This window comes from Cetorhinus maximus, chromosome 12, assembly GCF_964194155.1.
Source record: "Cetorhinus maximus chromosome 12, sCetMax3.hap1.1, whole genome shotgun sequence".
In the NCBI taxonomy this organism is placed as follows: domain Eukaryota; kingdom Metazoa; phylum Chordata; class Chondrichthyes; order Lamniformes; family Cetorhinidae; genus Cetorhinus; species Cetorhinus maximus.
In genome coordinates, this window is record NC_135890.1 from 40518984 (window position 1) to 40536390 (window position 17407).

Genomic DNA, 17407 nt, shown 5'->3' on the forward strand with positions numbered 1-17407 from the left:
TGTGCTTGGCATATATTCTGCCCATTGGTGCTTGAATTTTGTTTTCAGGGTCTTACAACCAGCATAAGGCCTAAATTTGCATATTTAAAGAGACTAATACCCATTTCAGGTGATTTTCCTGTATGATTGAGAAAGAACTTTGGTTTATCTAGCTTCTTTCATTGCTTTAGAATGTCCCAAACCAATGAAGTACTTTTGAAGTGTGGTCACTGTTATAATGCAGGAAAGTGGCAGACAATTTGTGCACAGCACAGTCCCACAACAGCAATGTGATAATGACCAGATAATCTGTTTTTTAGTGATGTTGGTTAACAGACAATGGCCAGGACGTAAGGTAGAGCTCCCCTTTGAAATGGTGGCATAGGATCTTTTATGTCCACCTGAGAGGGCAGACAGGGCCTTGGTTTAATAGTTCGTCTGAAAGACAGCACCTCTGACAGTGCAATATTCCTTCACTGTCAGCCTAGATTATGTGCTCAAATCTCTGGAGTGAACCCACAATCTTCTGACTCAGAGGTGAGGATGCTACCATTGTACCATAGTTGACACGGTTAAAATTAGCGGATAATATGAAACCATGGAAGCATTGTGAACTGTGAGAAGGATAGTGTATAACTTCAAAAGGACAGGGACAAGTTGGTGGAAGGGGTGGATAGTGGCTGATGAAGTGCAACACAGAGAAATGTGAAGTGATTCATTTTGGTAGGAAGGACATGGACAGACAATATAAAATGAAGGGTGCAGGAGCAGAGGGACCTGTGTGCATATGTGCATAAGTCATTGAAGGTGGCAGGACAGGTTGAGAGAGCGGTTAATAAATCACACAGTATTTTAGACTTTATTAATAAAGGCATATAATACAAGAGCAAGGAGGTTATGCTAAACTTGTATAAGTCACTAGTTCGGCCTCGGCTGGAATATTGTGTCTAGTTCTGGGCTCTGCGCTTTAGGAAGGATGTGAAGGCATTGGAGAGATTGCAAAAATGATTCACAAGAATGGTTCCAGGGATGAGAAACTTCATTTTTGACGATATATTGGAGAAGTTGGGACTATTTTCCATGCAGAAAAGAAGGCTGTGAGGGGTCTGGACAGAGTAGATACGGAGAAACTGTTCCCACTCATGAAAGGATTGAAAACAAAAGGGCACAGATTTAAGGTAATTTGCAAAAGAAGCAAAAGCGTTATGCTAAAAAACTTTTTCACTCAGCAAGTGGTTAAGGTCTGGAATGCTCTGTCTGAGAGTGTGGTGGAGGCAGGTCAATCGAGGCATCCATAGGGTAACTAGACTGTTATTTGAACAGGAACAATGTGCAGGGTTATGGGGAGAATGAAACCAGGTGAATTACTCATTTGGAGAGCTGGTGCAGACATGATGGACCAAATGGCCTCCTGTGCTGTAAACACTCTGCGATTCTGTGCAAGTTACCTGAGCCAGTATACTGTTTGGTGCATTTTAGGCATAGCAGTTCATGATGGAAAATTCAATGGACTAACACTAATTTCATGCTAGAAAAACAGGGGGCTGTGAGTTGAATTCTTGCCCTGTGTATTTTCAAGGCTAGAAAGAGTTCAACCAACATGTTCACTCTAAATGCATGGAATCTGAATCTGTAAATGTTGACCTTGAATAATAGAGAGAATGCAAGGCAATTTGTTGGTTTTTCACTACAGTTCAAAAGGTTGATTTTACAAGTTATTGGTCTGGAACTGAATTTATATTGAACAAATAGGTTAATGTCAGAACTTTTATTTCTTAGCTGCAAAGTATTGCAATACATATGTTTGTATTTCATTATAAAAAAAATCTTCATAAAACAATCTCTTTACATTCTATCTTTCAGGGCTACGTTTTATTCATTACAATATTGAGATTGTCTGCTTAAACAAATTGCCTAACTGGTTATAATTATGCCTTATTGCATTCTATTTAAAGACATTGATAATTTATCAACATCTGATTGCAACTCATTTAGTGAAAGCTTTAAGGATGCCAGTTCATCCTCAGCAGTCTCAGTCTCTCCAGGTTTTGAGAGTAGGCTGTCCACAGTTGACCCTAATGCTTCCAGATCACTCCTTGCCTCCCTGATTGAAGACCTCAATTCATCCATGGAGGTTTCTATTGATGATAATTTCTCATCAATCTCAGACTGTATAGTGTCTTCCATCGACTTTAAAGCAGCTGCGACATGCTTACTTTTTTCACCAATTTCACTAACACTCTTTTCCAACTGCTTTAAACTTTCTTTATATTCAGATTCCACTTCCTCAATGTGTTGCTTCTGATGTGCCTCTAGAGTTTGCATTTCATTCTGCAACGCGCTGAGCGCTTCATCCATGGATGAACTTTGCAGATCATTCAGGTTTGCTTTTAATGTTTGGATGTCATTGCTGAGTGACACCTGAGACTCAGCCACACTTCTCATTGTATTCTGCACTGAATCTAAATTGTAGAACTCAATTTTATCAGATAAGTGTGTTGTAGCTGTATTCAAAGCCATGATGTTTGCCTCTGCCGTGGTTAATCGGGATTCAAAATTCTCACTTTGCTTTTCAGCATTTACTGAAGCATCAATTGTTTTTGAAAGCAGTATTTTTTCCTGCTCATTCAAGCTGTCCTTTGTTTCCTGTAAATCTTGCTGACAATTGTGAACCTCTTCAGACACAGCATTGAGAGATATTTCAGCTTTAGAGACTGATTGCATCAGTGCTTCCTGTGCAGTAAGCTGTGAATGTAAGGTACTTGTCAGCTGACCATACTTACTGACTAAAGTTGTGATTTTTTGATCCTTTGTCTCAACAGTTATTTCCAGTGAACCGACCTTTGACTTAATGTCATCTATGTCATTCTGACTCTTCTCCTGTACTTCTGTAAAGGCAACAATGTTATCATGGATTGATTTGGTTAATTCTGTTAATTTTTCCTCTACAGTTTTTTCAAGAGATGTAACATCTCTCTCTCTTGCATCTTTTACATCCTGGATCCCTTCAGAGAGGTCTCGAAGGATTTCATTCTGTAGCTTTTGCAGAGTTTCACCAATCTGATTTGTCTTGCTTTCGCCTGTGTTGACTGCTTTGTTTGTTTCTTGCAGCTGCTGTTGGGTGTCAAGCAAAACCGAGTCCAGTCTGTTAATCAAGATTTTCGTAGATTCCACCTGCAACAGATGAGAGTCTTCATGTAAAACAGCAATGTCATCATGTGCTACTTGCTGGAAAAGTAACATGAAATACAACAAGAATAATTACTTATGTCACTCTAATGTCATAAATATATCTGAAAGCTCAGCCTTTTGTGTAATTGATAGAATTGGCTTTTGCTGCATCTGTGAAATGTGCTGTTAACAATCAGATAGTAATTCAGAAATATTAATTCATTTAACTATTCAGTGCACTCTGGTTAAAACGTCACCACAATAAACCTCAATGCACTCAGCACCTTCAAAGAAACACACACGAAGGAAAAACCACACATTTAGTTTGTCAAATTAACATAGGAGAAAAGAAAATACACAGTAAACAACAAAGCAGATCCAGCTTAATTTCCATGGTAATAGCTGTCTATGGTCATTTCTTGCTAACTCCACGGTAATACTTGTCTATATTTTATATGAGAAACATAAAAATGCTACAGTTCCTTACAGCATTTGTTTTGAAATCTTTCTTTATTCTTCCATGGGATGTGGGTATTGCTGGCAAGGCCAGCATTTGTTGCCCATCTCTAACTGTCCTTGAATTGATTGGCTTACTGTGCCATTTCAGAGGGCAGTTAAGAGTCAACCACATTGCTATGGGTCTGAAGTCACGTAGGGCAGACCTTGGAATATGTTGAAATCTTGAAATATGTTCTTATTAAGGCTCAGTTAGATAGATTTTGATTGTTAGGGGAGTCAAGATTATGGGGGACAGGCAGGGAAGTGGAGTTAAGACCACAATAGATCTTACTGACTAGTGGAGCAGGCTTGAGGGGCCAAATGGCCTACTCCTGCTCCTATTTCCTCTATCCTAATCAAACTGAAAACTTTTAGGAATCACCTTAAGTTCAAACATACATACTGGACAAAGGTGGGCTACGTAGGGGTAAAGAATTCATGAGCAGGGTATTTGCCAGTCATACTGTCGCTTCTTGGAGAAGAAAAAAGAGCCATTTTAGGCTTCAGCATGGATAAACTATGCTTATATGCCAGTACTCTGCCTCCTGCCCCTCACATTTGCAGGTACAGACATACTTACCTGGCAAAGTCTATTGGCTCTACAGGCTCAAGGTCAGCAGACTGACAAGTGGAGGCTGTACCACTGCTCCAAAGATGTCTGGAGTTAATATGCATGATTAAGCTAGCACTGCCAGAGATAGTATTGTACATGTGCACACCACCACTGCAACCCCCACCCCTACCTCCCCACCCACGCCACCAAAGTTCTCTGCTTCCTTCTAGGCATTTTGCAACGCTGTTTCACGGGAGGCTCCTATATTAACCAACAGGGCTCCCCTCCACGCTGCTACCTAATTCAGCACCAAAACCACTTCACCAGCCAGTCAAGACGGACTTTGAGGGTTGCCTCCCCAAATCTTTGCAAAGGTAGAACTATTAATGTTGCATTAAATGTCCTTACATTAATACCATGCAATGAGGGAAAATAATTCAACTCGTATTAGAAATTTAACATCTTTTGTAAAAAGAGACACCATTTCTTCCCTAATACAGTTGTTAGCTTTTAATTGGCTGTGTCCCTTAAACTGAGTCAAACTGGTATATGTTTCAAATAACTCCTGGTAATCATGGGCAGAACTTTTCCCTTGTCGGGCGGGCATGTGCCTGACCCGAACGGGAGTAAAATAGTGCGCGATGGCGTCGGGCAAGCAACCCGACATCATCACGTACTCTTGTGATATTTCACTCAGCGGGAGCGCGAGAGTTGGCAGCACACCCGCCAACAAATAAGAGGCCAATTAAGGCCCTTAATCAATTAATTAAATCGAATTTTTTTGCTGCCTGTCCAACCGTTTGGTGGGCGGGCGAGCGAATAGGCCAGGCGGCTTTTGCATTTTTAATGAAACCTCACCCACAGGCAGGATGAGGTTTCAGACAGTAAATAAAAAAAATAAAAATTTTTAATACTCATTTTTAACATGTCCCTGCTTAAGTGAGAGTCACATGAACGAGGACATCTCTTCCTCACTTTTGAAATCTTTATTTTTAATGTTAAAAATCTTCAGCTCTCTGAGGCAGCTCAGTGCCTCAGGGGGCTTTCACTGAGTGCACCCGTGCACATGCGCACACTTCAGCACTTGCACTCCTCCCACCCCTACCCAGGCAACACTGAAGCTATCAGCACACATTAACAAATGGCCGTTAATTGGCCAGCCACCGTGAAAATGCAGTTGCGGCCACTCCCAGGCTCGCCCGCCCGACGAGGTAAAAATTCTGCCCCATCGCTCTAACTAGTAATACTTTGAACACATTTGCTGGTAAAACATTTTATTGGCCTCTTCGGTAACGATGCATAAAAGCACACATGCAAAAAAAAACCAAAAAATTGGAACAAGATATTTTTAATATATTTTTATATACGCTTCTCAGTGCTGACTTACACTTTAGACTTTGTACCATGTCATGACATTGGTATACTGGCAACAAATGTACAGTCTCATGTTTCACTGGTTTAACTGGTATAAAAGGAGGTGAGACAACAGTAACAACATTTTTATAGTGCCCTTAACATAGAAAAAGATCTCAAGGCATCTTAACTTCTTTGAGAGATGATCTTGCACTTTTTTTCAATTTGCAGCAATAGCAGCATTGAGAAACACTGCAAAGCCTAGCTTTCAGCCACTTTTCCAAAACCAGATAACTTAGTTTTGCCATCATAATGGTATTGTCACTGGACTAATATTCCAGAGACACAGGGTAATGCTTTGAGGACCCGGGTTGGAATCCCACCATGGCAGATGTGAAATTTGAATTCAATGAAAATCTGGAATTAAAAGTCTGATGATGATCACGAAACCATTGCCAATTATTGTAAAAACTCATCTGGTTCACAAATGTCCTTTAGAGAAGGAAATCTGCCACTCATACCTGGTTTGGCCTACATGTGACTCTAGACCCACAGCAATGTGGTTGATTCTTAAATGCCCTCTGAGCAAGGGCAATTAGTGATGGGCAATAAATGCTGGCCTAGTCAGCGATGCTCACATTCCATAAACGAATAAAAAAATTCACAAAGTGCTCAGTGCCTCATCAGCTGTTGTCAATTTGACCACAGTTAGAAGCTAAGATAGAAGTATGGTGCAGTTCCAGCATATTCACCAGTGCAAGCAGATGGTGTAACAATGGAAACAGAATTACCTGGAAAAACTCAGCAGGTCTGGCAGCATTGGCGAAGAAGAAAAGAGCTGACGTTTCGAGTCCAACATGACCCTTCAACAGATGTTGGACTCGAAACGTCAGCTCTTTTCTTCTCCGCCGATGCTGCCAGACCTGCTGAGTTTTTCCAGGTAATTCTGTTTTTGTTTTGGATTTCCAGCATCCGCAGTAGTTTTTTGTTTTTATCTCTGTGTAACAATGGTGCCTTCTTGTGTCACAAACCACGTACTAACTCAGAGGGTCATTAGTCTATGGAGTTCTCTTCCCCACAGAGCAGTGGAGGCTGGCTCATTAAATATATTTACGGCTGAGTTATACAGATTTTTGACTGACAAGGGAGTCAAGGGTTATGGGGGGCAGACAGGAAAGTGGAGTTGAGGACACAGTGTGATCAGCCATGATGTTATCGAATGGCAGAGCAGGCTTGAGGGGCTGAATGGCCTACTCCTGCTCCTAATTCTTGTGTTCTTGTGTACTGTTTGTACTCCATATGTAATAATGACTTAATATGGCTTAATGTTTTCTGTGAAAGCCAACTGTTCCAAATCCTCGGAAACAAGTGAAATACCCAGAATCTTCAGTGCTTAATGTACATTTCAGCTAACCATTCTTGCCTTATTTTCCCAAATATTTTGATTCTGAGTTCTGCAGATAATGACCCAACACTTCCAGACTCAAAATGCCCATTAAGTTATTAATGGCTTTAACTTATACATGTGATGCAGCATCAAGATGGTGTTATTAATACATGTTGCTGTACTCATCTCGCCTCTGGATTTCCATAAATTGAGATGGCTATTTTATTCTATTCTATTTTGTTGGACTCGAAACATCAACTCTTTTCTTCTCCACCGATGCTGCCAGACCTGCTGAGTTTTTCCAGGTAATTCTGTTTTTGTTTTAGCTATTTTATATTTGTGCAATAATATTGTGTTTTCCTTGCTAAAAATGTGAATGTGTTCTACTACCTTGGAAAATGTTTTTACCAAAAATTATTTTCCAAGATTATGCTTTCATAGATAAGACAATAAAGGAACAAGCCTATTTAAAGAAATGAGGTCCTAATATTTCAAGGAGTATTCTGGTAAAACATGTCTCATTAAAATAATTAATTGTAGTATTACAGGGGCATAAGTGAATGTTTAATTATTTATAGGTTCAATCTTGAGAAAAAGTGCCTGCCATCTTTGGGAGAACAGTTCATTGAAGGTTGCTCCAAAGGATGGTAGTCTTATTGCAGTTGTGGTTAAATGCAATTGTTTTTTTTTGAGAACTTGCTCTGATGTGATGCCTCAGTTAGCAGGAGCATATATTGAGAATTAGGCATGAGGCACAGTGCAGTTGATTCATAGCACCAATGATTTTCTGGCTATTAAACTTAATCACTGTGAATTGGAAGCACTGATCCCCATGTCCAATTCTCCAATTTATACTCCCATCTAGCAAAGAACTTGAACCAAGTTTGAAGCTTTAGTAGTTTAATCTGCAGAGTCCACAACACAAGTGGAAACTTGGAAAGACATGGATTAATCAAGTATACTCAACAAAAAATGCCTGACTAATTTAATTGAAATTTCCAAGGAAGTCACAGTACATGCAGACAAAGGGATCTTGTAAATATAGATTTTCAGAAGCTAAGATGCCATTTATTATTATTCATGGGATGTGGACACCACAGGCAAAACCAGCATTTATTGTCCATCCCCATCTGCCCTTGAGAAGGTCAGGTAATGAAGCACCACCTTGAACTGCTGAAGTCTGTATGGTGTAAATACACTCACAAAGCTGTTGGGAGTTCCAGAGTTTTACCCAGTGACAATGAAGTAATGGCAATATGTTTCCAAATCAGAATGGTGTGTGACTTGGAGGGGCATTGGCAGGCAGTGGTGTTCCCATGCGCCTGTTGCCCTTGTTCTTCTAGATGTTAATGACTGTAGATTTGGATGGTGCTATCAAAGGAGCCTTGGCAAATTGCTGCAGTGCATTTTGGAGATGTTACATACTGATGCCACTGTGCATCAGCAGTGGAGGGAGTGAATGTTTGACGTGGTAGATGAGGTGCCAATCAAGCGGGCTGCTTTGTCCTGGATTGTGTCCAGCTTCTTGAGTATTGTTGGAGCTGCCCTCGTCGAGGTAAGTGGAGAGTATTCTATCACACTCCTGACTTGTGCCTTGTAAGTGGGGGAAGGGCTTTGGGATTCAGGAGGCTACTCACCGCAGAATTCCCGAACTCTGGCGTGTTCTTGTAGCCACGTTATTCAAATCACGTGTACAGTTAAATTTCTGGTCAATGGTGATACCCAGGATGTTGATTCAGTGCCATTGAATATCAAGGGGACATGGTTAAATTGCCTCTTGTTAGAGGTGATTATTGCCTGGTGCTTATGTGGCACAAATATTAATTGCTACTTAAACAGCCCAAGCCTGAATATTGTTCATGTCTTGCTGCAAGCAGGAATGGACAGCTTCATTGTCTGAGGAGTTGTGAATGGTAGTGAGCACTGTGCAATCATCCCCACTTCTGACGTTCAGATGGGGAGGCAAGGTGTGCTTAGGACATGGCCTCGATTAACTCCTATAGCGATATTCTGTGACTGGGATGATGGTCTCCAATCATCTTCCACCATGATGGATATGATTCCAGCAAGTGGCAAATTTTGCCCTTGATTCTCGTTGACTTCAGTTTACTAGGGCTCTTCGATGTCACTCTTGTCAAATGCTGCCTTGATGTCAATGGCAGTTACTTTTACCTCACCTCTGGAATTCAGCTCTTTTATGTTTGGACCAAGACTGTAATGAGATCTGGAGTTGAGTGGTCCCGATGGAACTCAAACTGAGTACTGCTGAGTAGTTATTGGTGAATAAATGCCACTTGAAAGCACCGTTAATAACACCTTCCATCACTTTGCTGATGATTGAGAGTAAATTGAGGGGGCAGTAATTGGGTGAAGTTGTTCTGCCTTTTGTGAACAGGATATACCTAGGCAACTTTCCACTTTGCTGCGTAGATGCCAGTGTTGTTGCTGTATTGGAACAGTTTGGCCAGGTGCACAGCTAGTTCTGGTGCACAAATCTTCAGCAGATGTTAGCCAGATGTTATTAGGGTACCTTGCCTTTGCTGTATCCACTGTGCTCAGTCGCTTCTTGATATCACATGAATTGAATGGAATTGGCTAAAAATTGGCTTGTATGATGCTGTGGACCTCAGCAGTCCAGATGATAGATCATCCACTCGGCACTTCTGGCTGAAGATGGTTGCAAATGCTTTGGCCTTGTCTTTTCAACTGACGTGCTGTTCATGGAGCCTCTTCCTCCCATTAGTTTTCTAATTGTCCACCACCGTTCATGATAGGATGTGACAGGACTACAGAGCTTTGATCTGATCCATTGATTGTGGGGTTGTTTAGCTCTGTGTATAGTATACTGCTTCTACCCTGTAGCATGCATGTAGTCCTGTGTTGTAGCTTCACCACGTTGGCACCTCATTTTTAGTCATGTGTAGTAACTCCTGCTGTCTATCAATGGTCACATGATGTTCTGGGCGCTGCGACCAATGAGTCCTGAGCGCAGGCAATCTGAAGGGGGTGGGGCTTCCTGATGAGAGTCCTGATTGAGCATGTAGCACCTGAAAAGCTCTCTGTAATAAAGTTTATCTATTTCTTGTTGAAAACTGTCCACCTGTCAGGTCATTACATTTGGCGACAAGGATAAAATAGCTCCGAAGCTGCACCTCGCCTGGTTACCGTGAGTACATTGAATCTTAAGAAAAAGAAGACTACTCATCAGTCATGCCACTCTTCGGCAGAATCGATCCTTATGATGTGACTATGGAAGACTGGAGCCAGAATGTAGAGCATCTCAGGTTTTATTTCGTAGCTAACGAAATTACCGTGGAGGAAAAGCAGAAAGCCATCCTTTTGCGTGTATGTGGCAGTAAGACATAAAATCTCATTCGCAACCCGACGGCCCTAAACGTGCCCAATTCTAAGTCCTATAGTGAATTGGTGGACCTTGTGAAAATGCACTTCCAGCCAAAGCCATCCGTAATAATGCAGCGTTTTAAGTTTAATTCCAGAGTTAGGGCCCCAGGAGAGTCCATCGCAACCTATGTAGCGAAGCTGAAGCAATTGTCAGAACGCTGTGACTTCGGGGACACATGCTGCAGTACCGATTAGTTTGCGGAGGTCAGGATGACGCCATACAGCCCCGTTTGCTTGCCGAAGTCGACATTGACTTTAAGCGCGCCCTAGGAAAGTGCTGCGAGAGACTCACGGGCTTTGTAACACGTACAACATGGCAACATTCTTCATGTGGGGAAGGAACCTCCCACCGAGCATGGCATGAAAACGAGACCTACAGCATCAAAGCGAGATGCAATGTCCGCTGTTAGAAACATGAAAAGGCCTAGCAGAAGCACTTCAGCAGCAACTCCAAAAGTAAGTTGTTATAGATGTGGAGGTAACCATACCGGACACCTGTAAATTTAAGGAGGCAGAATGCCATTACTGCCATAAGAAAGGTCACGTAGTAAGACAATGCTGGGCAAAGTCGAAACAGCCCGTAAAGCAGCAAACCAACATGATTGACTTAAAGAATATAGCAGAACCTGAAGTTACCGACATCGACATTTATTCTCTGTATAACGTAACCGCTGTAAAAACCAAATCTATCACTGTCACAATCCAAGTTAATGAGAAGCTACTAGTAATGGAGGTGGATATGGGTGCCTCGACTACAGTGGTGGGAGAGCACACTTTCAAATTCCTTGACAAATAAACCTGGAGCGGACAACCGCTAAATTAAAGACATACATTGGAAAATCTATTCAGGTAAAGGGCATCGGCACAGTACCAGTATCTTACAGGCAACAGACAGCCCAGCTGCCTGTGATAATAGTGAAAGGAGAAGGACCCAGTCTTTTAGGGTGAGACTGGTTACAGAAGATCAAACTTGACTGGCCTGAGGTATTTCACCTGAAAACAGGAGGCGTTCCTGAACTGCTAAGGAAATACGACACGGTATCTCGGGATGAATTAGGGGAGTTAAAAGGCATGCAGGCCAAGATACATGTGGATCCTCAGGCAACACCATGTTTCTTTAAGGCCAGACCTGTGTCTTATGGGTTGAAAGAGAAGGTGGATGCAGAACTGTACTGGTTAGAAAAACTGGGCATCATCCAACCTGTCTAATTCCCTGAACAGGCAGCACCCATAGTTCCAGTGGTTAAGCCTGATCAAACCATACGCATTTGTGGGGACTATAAATTGACAGTAAATAAGGCAGCAAAACTAGACAAGTACCCCGTTACAAGGATAGATGATTTTCTGCAAACCTGGCTGGAGGCAAGCCCTATACAAAATTAGATATGAGCCATGCCTATCAACAATAAGAACTGGATAGCACATCGAGAGAATACGTGACTATAGGCACACACAAAGGTCTTTATCAGTACACTCGCCTACCCTTTGGAGTATTGTCTGCGTGCACTATTTTCCAGAGAACAATAGAGAGTCTTTTGCAAGGACTTCCCTGAGTGGTAGTATACGTAGATGATGTCCTGATCACAGTGTCAACCGAGACCAAACACTTGGCCAACCTGGAAGTGCCAGGAAGGTTCATGGAAGCCAGCGTATGGTTAAAGAAGGAAAAATGCACATTTCAAGCGCCAGACGTTACTTACCTGGGTCAAGGCTGGACGCCATGGGTTTGCAACCAGTAGAAGAGAAAGTTTGGGCAATAAAGGATGCACCCTCAGCATCCAATGTAACCAACTCAAGTCCTTCCTGGATATAACTACTATAGCCGCTTCTTGCCTAACTTATCAATTGTGTTAGCACCATTACACTTGTTGTCAAAAAAGAATCACCATTGATCGGGGAATTCACAACAGGAAGAAAGCTTTGTGAAAGCAAAGAAACTGTTGCATTCGACATGTTTATTGGTACATTACAACCCATCGAAAGGGCTGATATTAACATGTGATGCCTCTCCTTATGGTGTAGGAGCTGTGTTATCACAGAGCAGAAAATGGGTCAGAAAGGCCCATTGGCTATGTCTCAAGAACTCTCTCCACAGCCGAGAAGAGTTATTCCCAGCTAGAGAAAGGAGGTTTATTGGTAGTATTCGGAGTGAAGAAATTCCACCATGGACGACATTTCACCATTGTGTCAGACCATAAACCATTAATGGGTTTATTCAGTGAGGATAAGGTCATTCCGCCAATAGCTTCAGCAAGAATACAACATTGGGCTCTGATATTACCTGCGTATGAGCATGCTTTTATTTACCGTCCTGGTTTACACATTGCAAATGTGGACGCATTCAGTCATCTCCCGTTACCAGATAGCATTGTACATGCTCCTGTTCCACAAGAAGTTGTGTTATTACTGAATTTCCTGGATTCTTCGCCTATGTGTGCAAAGCAAATTAGAAATTTGACAAACAGAGATCCAATATTGTCAAAAGTCAGAGACTTTGTTTTATAAGGATGGTCAAATTCACCTGTATCTGAAGATTTGAGATCATTCCATGTCAGAAACACAGAGTTAAGTTGTCAAGATGCAATTTTGTTGGGGATCAAGAGTTGTCATCCCATCACAAAATGGAGAACCATTCTTGACAGAGCTTCACAGTGCGCATTCAGGCATATCAAGGATGAAAATGCTTGTGCGAAGCTATGTCTGGTGGCCAGGCATTGACAGTGACATTAAAAGCATGGTCAAGAACTGTCTCCATTGTCAGCAACAACAGAAGTTGCCTGTTTCAGCTCCCCTGCATCCGTGGAAGTGTCCTGGTCGACCCTGGGTTAAGCTACATATCGATTATGTAGGACCATTCTTAGGTACCATGTTGTTGTTGATTGTAAATGCACATTCTAAATGGATGGATGTATATAAGGTCAAATCACCAACATCGAGTGCAACTATCGAGAATCTGCATCACTGTTTTAGCATACATGGCCTACCTGAAATCGTCGTTTCTGATAACGATACAGCCTTTATCAGCACACAGTTTCATAAATTCATGAAGCTGAATGGAATCAGACATATTAAAACTGCCCCTTACCATCCCTCATCGAATGCTTTAGCCGAGAAAGCTGCACAAACTTTCAAGCCAGGTATGAAAAGGTTATCAGAAGGTGCTCTAGAATCTCAACTTTCCCGCTTTCTTCTCAGTTTTTGTACAAGGCCACATTCAAGTATGGGTTCAATACCATCTGAATTATTGATGAAACACTGCCTTCGTGCAAGATTAAGCCTGGTGTTTCCAAATTTAGAGAGGAAGGTAGAGCGGAATCAGAGTAATCAAAAACTGAATCACGATGTACATAGCAAAGCTCACACAATCAGTGTAGGTGACACAGTATTCATGCGAAATTTCACAAGTGGACCTTGTTGGGTTCATGGAATTATTGTCCATTATCTTTCCAAGTACAAGTGGAAGATAGAATCGTTCATAAGCACGTCGATTATGTTTGTGTTAGAGAGACATTCCAACAACCACCTGTGATTAATGTCAAACCGTCAATTCCTGAGGTGATGGATATACCTAGAATAGACATGCCCAATGTCTCTGGTGAGTTGCCAAACCCAGAACTGCAGCTTTCTAATGATGTGTCTCATGCTGCAGTTCCTGAGCCTGTCGATCCTGCTGAGGAACCTCAAGTGGTAAAACTATGCCGCTTTAGCTGTATAAGGAGAGCACCTCAAACACTTGATCTTTAATTACCTGAAGTTGTGTGTGTAGCTTCTCCTGCTGTCTATAAGTGATCACGTGATGTTCTGGGAGGCTCTGACCAATAAGCCCTGAGTGTGGACAATCCGGGGGGGGTGGTGGTGAGGGGGTGAAGCTTCCTGACAAGAGTCCTGATTGATCACGTAGCACCTGAAAATCTCTCTGTAATAAAGTTGATCTGTTTCTTGTTGAAACTTGTCTGCTCCGTCAAGTCATTCCAGTGGGCCTGGTGCTGCTGCTGGTATGTTCTTCTACACTCCTCACTGAGCCAGGATTGGTCCCCTGGCTAGATGGTAATGGTAATGTGAGGGACATACTGGGCCATGAGTTCACAGATTGTGGTTGAATGCAATTCTGCTGCTGCTGATGGCCTCGTTGATGCTCACTTTTGAGCTGCTAGATCTGTTCTGAAACTGTTCCATTTAGCACACTTCCACACAACATGATGGAGGATGTCCTCAGTGTGAATATGTGGTCACTCCTACTAATACTGTCGTGGATAGATGTGAGTGGTAGATTGATGGAGATAAGATCAAGGCGGAATAGGCCTTTGTCCAGGCCTCTGGATTGTTTCTGTAATGGCGAGTTATAGTGACCGCTTTGTTTTCCATTTTTATGCATGACTTGGCTGGCCATGAATGATACTGAAAAGACCAGGCTGAGGATAGGACAAGCAGCGTGAAAGAATGCAGAAATGACAGGGAGCACAGCCAGGTTCAGTGGAATAAAAAAAGTGCTGTTTAATGTAGAGCAATGTGAAATAGTACAGTCCATTTTAGGGGAGAATAACGGTGAATGTAGCCATTCCTTAAATGCTAAGATTATTAATAGACCGAAGGAAGTGCGAGATCAGATGGTGCATATAGATGCATCTTCAAAGGCGAGAGTGCAAATGGATGGTGTACCATCCAGAATCCTGTTTGCTTAGGTGCAAATGACCACATGTGTGCACATTGCCCAATTCATTCTGAAATCAATTCTGAAAGTGAGAAACCGTCTGCATGCTGTACTTCGACCGCACAGCTGGGAAATGGAGCAGAAATATTGAAGCATGCTTACAACTTGAAAGAGAAATGCTGCTGAAAGGAGCCTCTTACCTGTTGCAAAACAGTTTCCAACTTCTTTGCCAATTCTTTGCCTTGAAGGGAGGTTTCCTCGCTCCTCTGGTGAAAATGGTTGACCTGCTGCGATAGGTTGTGGATGTACCAGGCGGAAAGAGCAGCCGCTGCAGTGAGAATGACAAAGAGGAGGCAAGTCAGCACCTTGCCCACGGCCGAGCCGGAGCCTGTGCCTCCTTTATTTCCCTTCGAGCTCCTTTTAGCCGCGTCGTCCTGGCCAGTGTGGGAACCCCGATCAGAATGATTTTTATTCCTTTGCTTCAGGGAGGACATATTGTCACGAGAATGAGCAAATCTCAAGTCAAAATCAATCGGCAAGTCTGGGGCGGGCTGCCTGCTGCTGTCAGTGTTGTGTGCGTTCTTCGAACTCACTTTCTGGGAGCTCCACTCACAGGAGGATCACCAGTGAATCGCTTGCCTTTGACGTTCAGCCCAAGAAGTTGCTTCAAAGTTTGACTTTTTTTTTCAGCGCCTCGGGCTCTGTAATACTGACAGGGCTGCAGTGATTTGCACAGGGACCGCTACTGCCACGTACTCTGGGAGGGGAACAAGCTCATTTGGGATGTGCAGCTGACTTCAGTTACATCACCATCCCATATCCCACAACTTCACTCTCATCTTTCTCAGACTGCTAACATGGAATTTACACAATTCCATACTTTCCCTGGGGCCCCTGTGCCGCAGCCTCTCTCTACCCCCCACCCACCCACCCCATATAACTGTTGTTCGAGGCTGTTGTACCTCCTGTTTCGATTCATTTTCCACTTTGCCATTCAGACACAACATGATTTGATTATTAAAACCGAAGCCTGCAATGAGTTGCGGGGACCCCCCACCCCGAGATTTATCCACATGTATTATCCATTTGACTGGCCATTGCAAAAAGGCGACGCAATTTTAATTATTGTAACTGGGGGGTCCAATAATCTGCATAGTTCGGGGATCGACGGAAACGGACATAAAGATGCAGTCCTTCGGTATGAAAAATAATCAAGGAGATTTCCTTGCGTTTTTAGTCTCCTCGGGATCACCAGCCCGATCCGAGCAATCAAATGATTGTTGCTTAGATCGGTATTTTTTTTTTTTGCTGCCATTGCCCTACCCACACAACGTGGCAAGTCTGGCTTCAGAGCAAAGCGACCGACTGACTAACTCAGAGAGTGGACGCGGATTGGCCAAGGGAATGAGAACCGAGGCGGACTTCTCGAGGGGTCTGAGTTAAATCACTTCAGATAAGTTGGCGAACCTGTGAAATACAACATTAATATAACATCAGTCGACATTTTTAATCACAATTAGTGAAGGACGTTGCTCCTGTCTCTTTCCTCCTCGTAGATAATAGAATTACATCCAAGGCAGGTATTTGAGATGAGGAGTATGTCAAAATTGCAGGACAATTATAGCGGGGGAAGTGAGGTACACACATAATTGAGGTCACTTTTGAGACTCAGGAAATTATGATTTCAATTAAGTTAAATCTTTACCTTTTTTTAAATAAAAGGGAATGTCTCCGTTTTTGGCACAGATTTAAGATATTCCATCTTTTTCAAACATTTGTGATGTAAGTACATTAAATTATTTTATGTAAAGTCTGGTGGATTTATGACAAAAAAGTACTTTCTCTTCAGGCTTCGAAATTACCATCATTTCTTTTCAATTGCTGTGCAAATCCCAGCACACGGTCTCCCACAGGAAAAGGGGAAAAAAATCTTGTTCCGCCCTTGTCTCGATCTGTGTCGTCCAGATCTAACGAGCAACCTTTTTGAGGTAATTTATTACGTGACCTTTATAGGATTGTAATGTGTCTTTAATTTCCCGGAATATCATCATGCAGAGGGAAACAGCAACAGGTTAAAATCTCCACAGTACTAGAACCCACAAAATCATTTTTCGGATGAGGTAAATGCTGCGAAACCAGATTAAGCAAATACTCCGAGTACAAGGCAACATTCGCGTGAAATCAGCACCGAAAGTCCAATAAAATAATAAAAAGGAAAATGTTGGAAAACATTCAGCTGATTTAACAGCGTCTATGGAAAGAGAAACAGTTAACATTTCATGTGAATGACCTTTCAACAGAAATAGAATTTTTTTTTAGAGATTAACAGTTTTTGAGCAAGTACGGGGGGTGGGGTGGAATCCCCCACCGGCTTTCCTGTATCTGTTCCAACCATGCCACCTTTCATGCCAGC

General features: G+C 42.3%; 1 protein-coding gene across 1 annotated transcript; it reads right to left on the bottom strand.

Moving 5' to 3' along the window:
* Positions 1-1732: 1732 nt before the first annotated feature.
* On the bottom strand, positions 1733-15880 carry ckap4 (cytoskeleton associated protein 4). The gene is made up of 2 exons (XM_078553433.1): positions 15195-15880; positions 1733-3153 (listed from the first exon to the last, which is right to left on the bottom strand). The coding sequence occupies exons 1-2, from the start codon at positions 15486-15488 to the stop codon at positions 1915-1917; spliced, it is 1533 nt and encodes a 510-aa protein (XP_078409559.1). The 5' UTR covers positions 15489-15880; the 3' UTR covers positions 1733-1914.
* Positions 15881-17407: the final 1527 nt, after the last annotated feature.

Coding starts and splice junctions, on each gene's coding strand:
- ckap4 (XM_078553433.1), bottom strand. CDS start 15,488: ATGTCCTCCCTGAAGCAAAGGAATAAAAATCATTCTGATCGGGGTTCC. Junction 3,154..15,194: donor TGGAAACTGTTTTGCAACAG/GTAAGAGGCTCC, acceptor CATCTGTTGCAG/GTGGAATCTACGAAAATCTT.